General features: G+C 42.2%; 1 protein-coding gene across 10 annotated transcripts in view; it reads left to right on the forward strand.

Annotated features, from left to right (window-relative positions):
* The window catches only part of Clip1 (CAP-Gly domain containing linker protein 1), a 192,189-nt gene that overhangs the window by 178,997 nt on the left and 2,841 nt on the right, over positions 1–10,351 (forward strand). For 8 of the 10 annotated variants that reach the window (XM_023720598.1, XM_023720597.1, XM_023720599.1 and 5 more), the window contains 5 exons: positions 1,610–1,662; positions 8,101–8,218; positions 8,294–8,444; positions 8,864–8,913; positions 9,882–9,887. In XM_023720598.1, coding sequence (XP_023576366.1) covers positions 1,610–1,662; positions 8,101–8,218; positions 8,294–8,444; positions 8,864–8,913; positions 9,882–9,887 — 378 coding nt within the window. The remainder of the gene's footprint in view (positions 1–1,609; positions 1,663–8,100; positions 8,219–8,293; positions 8,445–8,863; positions 8,914–9,881; positions 9,888–10,351) is intronic. The other 2 variants (XM_004635887.2, XM_004635889.3) reach the window with 1 other exon arrangement.

A 10,351-nucleotide genomic window follows, 5' to 3' on the forward strand; every position in this document is an offset into this window, starting at 1 on the left:
CTCCTGCCTCAGCCTTCTGAGTACTGGGATTATATGCATGCATCACCAATGTCTGACTTTTAATTTTTTTTTGGGGGGGGGGTTTACCAGGAATCAAAGTCGGCACCTTGTGCTTGCCAGCAGGCATGAGATCCTGAGACTGATTCCTGGTACCGAAAAATAAAAAATTTTAAAAATACAAATTTAATACAAGGCATAAAGACAAAAATGAAAGACTCTCATCTCTACATACTACTCCAGATGTTGTCCTCCTTTTTAAATTTGCCTCCCACTCTTTGCTTTCTCTCCCTAAAATTTCCCTGAGTTATGCTAACAAAGGCAGCATGTATCTTTGTTTTGTTGTTGTTTTTTCTTTGAGACAGGGTCATACTGTGTAGTTCAGACTGGCCTTGAACTCACTATGTAGTGTAGCCTGGCCTTGAGCTTGCAGTGATCCTCCTGCCTCAGCCCTTTGAGCTGAAAGGTTACAGGTATGCAATACCACACCTGGTAGAGGCAGCTAATATTTCTTAATTGACCAGAAAAGCAGAGATCCCAGGGCAACAAGCCTGGATGTTAACCTCTGTAGACTTCATGATCAGGGTACATTCGTGTCCAACATACATATGTATATGTATTCAAGAAGCCTGGAACTATGAAGGCCTCATAGCAAAGCATGTCCATCACTGATGTGTAATGATCAGAGCTATACACAGTGAGCTAGTAGTAGTTTAACTCTTAGGTTAGTTAATCTTAGGTTATCTTTTGATTAAAACACACAAAAGCTCCTTAACGTTTTTGTTAATGTTGTGTACTGAAATAGTAGCTGGTGAAAGTGCTCTTGATACAGGCTGGGGATGTAGGTACCTTGTCTTACATGTTAGCTACTTAAATCTTTTTTTTTTTTTTAACAGTTCTTGGGGCCAGGGAGATGGCTCAGTAAAATAAGTACTTCCCTGGCAAGTGCAAGGGCCTGAGTTCAATCCCCGGTTCCGAGGGAAAAAAAAAATGCTTAGAATACAGTAGTCATTGACTGTGTCCTGAATTAATAGGTGAGTGAAATGAGAACCAGGAAGCAAAATGACCCATTCCTAACCCTTGTGAGCTAGTGACATGACACATGGCTTTTGAGAGCTAAGTAAAGCAACCAAAATGTTAATAGTGGAGATGGCCAGGTGTGGTGGCGTACACTTATAATCCCAGCACTTGGCAGGCTGAGACAGGAGGATCACTCTAGGTTGAGGCCAGGCTGAACTACATACCAAGACCCTGTCTGAAAAATAAAAAATAACAAGTGGAGCCATTATTAATAAACTCATTAATAAGCCTTTATTGAAAGCTTTAGATGAGTGGTGTGCTGTTTTAGTTGCTGTTATTTAATGTTTTTCATTCTCAGGTCTACAAAAAGGGGGAGCCAGCAGGTTGTCAAATGTTTTTGGAGTGGAAACCATGAAGCCTGTGCTTGGTGGCTTGCACTGATCATGGTTGTGGGGCTGCAGTTGGAATCTGCTGTCCTTGAGCTGGGAATGCGACAGTGGGATAAGACATGGGTCTCTTTATGGACTTGTTATGAACTGAACACTTTCTCTTTTTGTGTGTGTGTGTGTGTTGTCTTTTTCTTGTTTTCCAGCTGGAAGAAGAAAGATCTGTACTCAATAATCAGTTATTAGAAATGAAAAAGAGGTAGGCTTTCTTTCTGTTTATTTTTGTATGTGAGCATATATATTTAATAAGGATAAGTTCAGAACATGATATGTGCAGTAAATTGTGAAAATCAAAAGACCTTATGTTCAGAGGATGGCACTGTGATAGTTTGATACTCATTAATTGACATATTAAAGTCCATTTGCAGCATTTTCAAATAGTTGAAATTTTAAGCCATGATCAATTTCATTAAAAATGTCCTAAATGAGATTGTTCCATATTCCTAGTTTTAGTAACAAAAAATATTATACTTTAACATATGTAATCACTGTGCCTATAAATACTGATTTCAATTATATAAGAATTCTGATTTTTGCTGGGAATGGTGATGAATGCCTATAATCTCAGCACTCGTGGAACCTGAGGCAGGAGGATTGCAAGTTCAAGCCCAGCCTTGCCAACCTATGAGACTGTGTCTCCAAATACAAGGCAGAAAAAGTCTGGGGAGTAGCTCAGTGCAAAGGCCCTAGGTTCCATCCCAACTAGCACAAATAGTAATACTTTTTCAGTAATAATTGGTAATATTATTTTAAGTGTTTCTATTTGTAAAAAGTAGCTGTTATTATATTTTCATGATACTCAAATGAAAACTAAGTATGATTTTCCCAGTGTTTTTAAATAAAGATGAACATGGCCTGCTGAAATCATTCAGAGGCCTGCTGCTTATACAGTCTGATGGTCTTTGTCTGCTGTTTTAAAACATGCAGTTTAGTCCAGGGCAGTGGGGCAACCCTATGGCCAATGTTTGTATCCTGGAAAGCTGTAAACAATTCACCCTCACTGCTCTGGGTGATTCTTTGCTTCTCCTCCATGTCAAGCAGGTGACTACACCTTTACAGTAACTGAGAACTACAGCTCACCTAATAAGTTGCTGCAAAATAATAAATAGATATCAATCACAGCTATCACACATAAGCATGCTTATTTTTGAAAACAAAAAATAAAAGCAAGATGACCTTATCAAGACCTCCATGCTCCTATGAAGTATGTATATTATTCCTTCCCAGGGCCGAGGGGCTTTTCCCTTCCTGATAACTGCTATGTGTGTCTCACTCATAGGAACTAAGAGTTTATTTGGCCCACAGAGATAGTTGGATGGCACCAGCTACATTCCAGAGAGTGTTCGATAGAGCTGAGAGGTAGCTCAGTGGTAGAAGGCATGACTAGCATGCACATGGCCCTGGTTCCCTCCCTAGCACCAAGAAAAAACCCACAAAATAAAGAATATTAGGCCTTTGTCCATGGGTGCCTTTCTTTCTGTTTTTCATTAAATACTTAGATGCATTCTCACTAAGGTGGCGTTTATACTCCGCCATGAGGCATCCCTAGGGATAGTAAGGAGTGGTGGTTCCTTAGCCAAACGCTGCCTGTGCCTGAGCATAGTGCTGCTCTGCCCCTTGCAGTCTCATGTATGTAACTTTGCAGAAATAAACTTTTGGGGCTAGAGAGATAGCTCAGTGGTGTAAGTGCCTGCATGGCAAGTGCAAGGGCCTGAGTTCAGCCCCCGGTACTGCATGCCATGCTTACCCAGGAACCTCAGGTGCGTCATGGCAATGGCAGTCCTGAAACCAGGTGTGGTGGCTCATGCCAGTAATCCAGTGCTGCCGAGGCTGAGACAGGAGATATATATATATATATATGCATGCTTTTGTTTCTTAAGAGCCTCAAGCAGCTATCAAGGACATGTGTAAATGACTAGGACTTGCGCTTATTGCTTTCTGGCCTGGGAACATAAAAATGGGCTGGCTTCATGTAATACTTCCTAATTCAGAGGGCTGGCCAAATAGCTCAGTGGATTAAAGTGCCTGCAAACAGGTGCGGGGGTAGGGAGTGGGGGTGTGTTCAATCCCCGGGCATGCCCTGTGGGGCCCGCCCCTGGGGCATGCTGAGACAGTGATTAAGACTGGGCATGGTGGCGCGCGCCTGTAATTCCAGCACTTGGAAGGCTGTACACAGGTGGAGCACTACAAATCCAATCTAGTAGTGAGACCCTGAACACCCTGTAGACCCTCCCCTAAAATACAAAAAAAAAAAAGGGTGGCAGGGAGATGGCTCAGTGGAATAAGTGCTTCCCTGAAAAGTGCAAGGGCCTGAGTTCAATCCCGGTTCTGAAAAAAAAAAAAAAAATCCTAATTCAAAAATTCATCTAGGTCTGCGTGGTAGCACCTGCCTGTAATCCCAGCACTTGGAGGTTGAGGTAGGAAGATCACTGAATTCAAGGCCAGCTTGAGTCAGCGGCATGAGACCCTGTCTCAACAATCCCCCCCCCCCCAATCATCTTGTCTCCAAACAACCCAGTGAAAGACAGATTAGGATCCATTTTAAAACACTGACAGAAAACCCCTAATGTTAGGTACCTTGGTCCATGAGTGGGGACTGATTAAATGGTACAAGTTTCACAGTCAGAGTCTCAGGATATATAGAGGTTCTTTGATCCCTGAACAGTTAACCTTATTTATTTTTTGGTTTAGTTTTTTTCTTTTAAGATACTGTGCTTCATTAGTGCTTACCTATCATGTGACTTTAAATTATAGGCCCTTTAAAATGATGAGGCCTGTGAACCTTTTTCATGGCTTAAAAAGATGGAATAAATTTGGGGAATGAAACTTGGTTAATTTCTTTCTTCTTACTTGATTCCTTGTTCACATTTTCCATCATAGATGTTTAGAAAGGCTATCTTGAAAATTACTGCTAATTTTGATGAGTCAATATACATAAAAATGACTATTGTTTTCTGGGAGTGAAATATTTAAAAATCTACTCATATAGAACTTTTTGTTAATTCTTGTGGTTAGTTTTCAGTATGCAAATGTGAATGTATTTTAGCTAATAATTTAGACTTAAATGTCTCTAAATCAGTTTGGTAATGATTTGTATGTGGATCTGTGTGTATAATGTTCAGGTAAATTTATCAAACATAAAGAACTAAAATCTTGATAAATTTTTAATTTTAAAAGACTTGTAAGTACTTAAATTATAAGAGTGTGTGAAATAGTTGTTCCCAGAACCTAAAGCTTAGTCGACAGTTTAATTTGGAATTGATCATTGGCCATAGAAGTTAAGATAGCATATAATTAACTTTACTCAAATGGGCAAGCTGTTAATGTGCAGAACTTACTCCTGACTAGGATGAAACTGGCTATTGTTAAGAAAGTAGCAGTATCATCTGTATTTGCTGTAGGCTTCTTGTGTCTGTTACACTGAATTACATGCAATGAAGGTAAAGGGTTTTTTCCAAGCTTAAAAATGTAATAACTTGAAAAACTGGTCTCTAGGCAAAACAGACCTGTTTCAGAGCAGCAGTGTAAGTCCTGCCATGCTCTGTCTGCCAGGATGGGAGCTGTGCTGGCCCTCCAGCTGTGCACATGCGCAACTGCCTGGGTTTTTTAATGTCAGGGAAGGGACAGCAAAGCCAAGCTTGAACATGGGCTTTCTGCAGTCAGACTTCATCCTGGTAGTGTAAATGCAAGATCTCTGTCAGAATGACAAATGGCTTGGTGACCCTGGCTAGCAGTTGTGAAGCGGTGTGTGTTGCCTCCGCTCCTACAGCTCCTTGTGGGTTTGACTGTCTGACTGTCTCCGAGCTTGCGCTACTTACCAATGCTCATTTCACCCCTCTCTTTTCCCTTTCCTACTCTTGCTTCCTTTGCTATATCTGTGTGTCTTTCATGGTAAGACTAAAGAAAGTCTATCCACGTTATAATAAATAAATTTCATATATTTTTAGTAAACCAAATTGTTGTATATATTTTTTGGCTGCCTTTGTCCCTCTGTGTCTTGCTTTTGTTTTGTAAAATACGCCCAGTAGTGTATACACACACACACACACACACACACACACACACTCTTTCTTTTAGCTATCTACACAGCAAAGAACTTCAGTGCAAATTTAGTTTTCCGTACTGTATTTGCATTTCTTCTCATGTTTCTAATATTTGGTTCTTGTTATCTTGCATTTTTAAAGCTTGCCCAGTAACACGTTAAGGTATTTGCTGCATTACTGCAATTTATTTCTTATGTGAGTTGTAAGAAGAGAATCTGAGTGGTGCGTCCCCTGGGGGCAGGGATAGCGTGCTGGCCTGAGCCCTTCTGTCCTGTTGCACATGCTCCCGTTTTGGCATTTTTAGTAATACCAAGCCATGTCAACCAAAGTGGCCTCAGTATAACAGTCTACAACTCAGCTGTCAGTCTTGTTGTGTAAGTGGTTAACTCAGCTGCTCTTGGTTTGCACAGTGGAATTGGGGTATAGAAATGGTCTAAAAAGCCATCAGTGAAGCTCTGTCACAACGACAAGTTATGGGCATCACTTGTCCTGTTATTTGCAGATTACCTTCTTAGCCATGTGTCTTTTGGTAACTTATCCAGGAAGTGCTCTGCTGGCTAAGAGGTTGCATGTGTATGTGACAAGGAAGCACAGGGTCTCCTTGGTGGCCTGGAAGAGTGTACCCATCCCTTTTCCCTGTTGCCAGTGGGTGGTGTTTATCCCTCCCCACCACCAAGAGACTGTGGGATCATAGCCAACTCGAGCCCCGAGTGTGGGAAGATCTATCCTCAGCAACCCTCAATCGTGGTAGTTATCAGCAAAACACTTAAAATTATAAATTTCAAATTTGGGTTGTGTTTGTAAAAAGGGAGGCTCTGGAAATCAATTTTATAATAGAACAGACTTCCAAATGAGGGTAATAGAAATTTAAGGAGCCCAAGGTTTATTGCATCTTGGGATGGCATCAGACACAGTGCACGTGGCAAACAGTGCTGCCAGTTCCCTCCACTTGCATTGTTTTCCCCTGAGAAGACCTCATTTCCTAGGAAAGTGTTCATGCAGTGACCAGCTGCACTAATGTGCACTACTTGCCAGTGTTTTTAATTCAAGAAGTGTCCGTAAGTCTCAGATTCTTTTCTTACTACTTATTCTTGAGTGTAAGTGTAAGCCACACAGTGAAATAAATACACTTATATTTTCATCTTTTGTGTAGAATTTCAATTTACCATAAACCACGAGAATCCCGTAATTCCTGTGCCGGATATCTTGGGTCTCACTAACCAGACATACATTGTACCATATCTAACCTGGGCCTCAGTTTCCTACTCCTCCTGTTGGGTTGAAAACAGACCAAACCATCACATGCTCTGCGCTCACTCAGCTTCTTCCAGCAGAACCCGTGTGGTCTGGCTCACAGTTGCAGTGCTGACGGCTCACTGGCCATTGTGTGCCCTGAGGGCAAGTCTGGGACACTTTCTCCAGCGTGGTTTCCCTAGCGTAGTTTGGTAATACAAGGTCTTTTTCCTCTTGCATTTCATACTGCATGGGATTTGAAAGGAGTTTTGTTTTAAACCAGCTAAAAGGTGCGAAGGAAGTGCAGCCAGTTCCTGATGCCCTCAGCCAGCTTCCCTTGATGTGAACAGTGTGGCATGTGTGTCAAACCAGGAAAGTCCCTGCATAGGGCTGTGGCTACACTCGGCCATGTTCACCTTCCCCCAGTCCTTTTCTTAGCCAGGATCCGAGCTGGGAAGCTTGAGTGCACCTAGGTGTCCTTAGTCTCACCCAAGCCATGGCAGCCACAGCCTCAGTCTGTTCCTGACAACAAGAACCCACATGTAAATGCATAGTAGCCTGCCTGTGGGCTGCACTCTCATGTCTCCTGCCGCCTTCCTGCTTCCCTTCAGCCTTCCTCTCTACCCCTGCCTGCACCTGAGGGAGATGCTCCCCGCTCCCTGAAGGCCTTGCCTGCCCTCCAGAGTCAGGCGACCAGAAAGGCTTAACCTTCCCTCCGAGCCCCTAACCTTCCATCTTAGTAATATCTGCTCTACCCTTTGTGCAATTTAATTTCTATGAGTAACTCCAACCCTCTTCAGATTCTGCAGTTGAAAGTACTACCTTTAGTTGGAACAATAGTTTTGGCCCACATGATCCAAAAACTTGCTAAAACGTTCCTGAAATTAGTGAGAACCAACTGATATTTCCAGCATAAACTGCTCTGCATGACATCTGTATAATTGCTTTGCATGTATGTATTTTAATTGTCATTGCTTGGTAATAATTTATCCCAGAAGTAACAAAATTTAACCTGGGGTTCTATTTTGGTATAGTAGGGGTGGGATGAGGTTTGCAAAAGGTTTTTTTCCCCCTACATCTTCCACATTTATTAACTTGTCTCTTTAAGTTCAAATGGATACAATGATATGCAGATTCTGGCATGTCTATGCATAGGTAAACTTTTTCTCCCCACACAGTAAGTAAAATTTCAAATAAAATTTTGCAAGCATAATAGCCTTAATTGCATATAAAAGTTTCCTATTATACTTTAAAAAAAAAAACAATAACTGAAGTTATCTGCAAGTTTGTTCTAGAACAGTTGTGTGCTGACCACTCTCCCAGTTGATTTCTGGAACTCTGTTAACTCTTTGGTCTTTTAGAGAATCTGAGTACACAAAAGAGGCTGATGAAGAGAAGGCTTCTCTGCAGAAATCCATTAGTGTCACTAGCGCCTTGCTCACAGAGAAGGACGCAGAGCTGGAGAAGCTGAGGAATGAGGTAGGACCCTGGCCCTGGGGTCGGCTGCCCTCTCTCTGCCCGGCCTGCCAGCCTCAGAGGACAACTGTGTTACAGGTCACAGTGCTCAGGGGAGAAAACGCTTCTGCCAAGTCCTTGCATTCAGTTGTTCAGACTCTGGAGTCTGATAAGGTGAAGCTTGAGCTCAAGGTCAAGAACTTGGAGCTTCAACTCAAAGAAAATAGGAGGCAGCTCAGCAGCTCCTCAGGTAACCCAGTGCTGCCTGACCCTCCCCACCCACCTTCCTCCCCATCCCCACAGCTCTCCCACCATTCAGTCAGCCGAGGACTTTGGCCTGGGCCTCACAGCACCTGCCCCAGTGTCCCAGTCTAGCTCCTGGCGCTACCACATAAGACAGTAGGCGCCCTCTACACAACTGCAAGGTCTGGAAGTGTGTAGAGCACAGGCCCGGTGGAGGGTGATGGCTGCTTCTCTGGTGGTCAGGCTGAGCCAGGCCCTATGGGTCTCTGCCCAGACACAGGAACACAACTGTTTTTCTAGAGGTGCACCAAAAAGTCCATGTGAAATCCGAAAATATGAAAAACTGACTTCCTTTCCCTACAGCCAGGAAAAAGGGCTGCAATTTGTAATCTTCCTCGACTTATCTTTCATTTTTTAAAATATAAGGTAATACTGATACTCAAGCAGAAGAGGATGAGAGAGCCCAGGAGAGTCAGGTAATATTTTTTTCTTACTGCTTTGCTGTCTTCCTCTTTTTCAAAGTCATTTACTCTTTTGAATAGGTAATATAGTCCTATGCTTCACATATAAACAGTATTCAAAACACGTATGATAAAAGGTCTTCCTCCAAATCTTCTCCTCAGTTCCTAAATGCCCAGACAGGTAATTACTGATTCAACTATCTTACCTTTGCATAGATTTAAACAAAAAGTGTATAGGTGGGCACCGCAGAGAGCTCCTCTAGTCCTTGCACCCTGGATGCTGAAGCAGGAGGCTCATTTGAATTAAGAAGTTCAGGCAGCTTAGATGGTAGGAAGAGCCTGTCTTAAAGAAGTGCATATGTAAGCCAGTATAAATATAGCCATACCCTTCTGCTTTAAAAAAACAAAGCAAAACAAAACGATAAATTACCATGTGAGCTATACTGCATCAGCCTTTTCTGTAGCTGTGTAATATCTTATTATTTGGACATAATTTTTAATCCTTTTTTTTGTACCAGGAATTGAACTCAGGACCTTGCATGTACCAGGCGGTGCTTATGCCACTGAGTTATCTCCCTCCTCCTGCCTTTATTAAATTTATGGTGGTGAGGATTGAGCCCAGTGCCTTCACACAGCTATGTTCCCAGTCCTTTTTTTTTTTTTTTTCCACTTTTTAATTTTGAGACAGAATCTTGGTAAATTTCCCAGTACAGACTTAAACTTGGGGTAAAAGGCATGTGCTATGACACAACCTTCCTTTTTATTGACAGGGCATTTGTGATGTTTCTTATCCTTTAGCTGTGTTACAAACAATACTGTAAGGAATTATTTTGAGTAGTACCAAACTAGTTTACCTGGACTAGCACTATCTGCTTAGTGTGTGTCTCATAGGCCAGCACGTGATTAACACTGTTTTCTCTCCCTCTTTCATTTCTGCTTCCACTTGTTTCTGCTGCTGCTGGCAACATTTTTCTTCCCATCAGCAAATGGTTTGTTTTATGTTTCCTAATTTGTGTGTGTGTGTGTGTGTGTGTGTGTGTGTGTGTGTGCGTGCGGATGCATGTATAGGGGTGGTTTTCTGCTTTGCTTATATGCACTTTATGGCTTTTTCTTCTTCCTGAAATAGAGTTCCTACCAAGGGAATGACTTAGAAAATGCAGTTCAAGAAAAGAAAATAGTCCCAGTGTGCCTGCCCTTAAAGGTGGACTCACTGATGCTGGAAAGACTAAAATGCTGAGAAGGCCTGGTGGGGCTACCTCTTCCTCAGAACTTATCTCAGCAGGAGAAAAAAAAAAAAACCCTTAGGTTTTGTTGTTGGTTTTGGGGGGAGTTAGTTACAAACTAGGAAATCCCACTTTAGAGACATGAGAGCTTTTCACTGACTGTAGGAGAAGGCAGCATCTCTTTGTCTATGAAGTGCCTTTGGTTTGAAAGGAAGTGCTTAGGAAAAGAG

Source organism: Octodon degus, unplaced genomic scaffold (genome assembly GCF_000260255.1).
Source record: "Octodon degus isolate 3935 unplaced genomic scaffold, OctDeg1.0 scaffold00076, whole genome shotgun sequence".
Lineage (NCBI taxonomy): Eukaryota > Metazoa > Chordata > Mammalia > Rodentia > Octodontidae > Octodon > Octodon degus.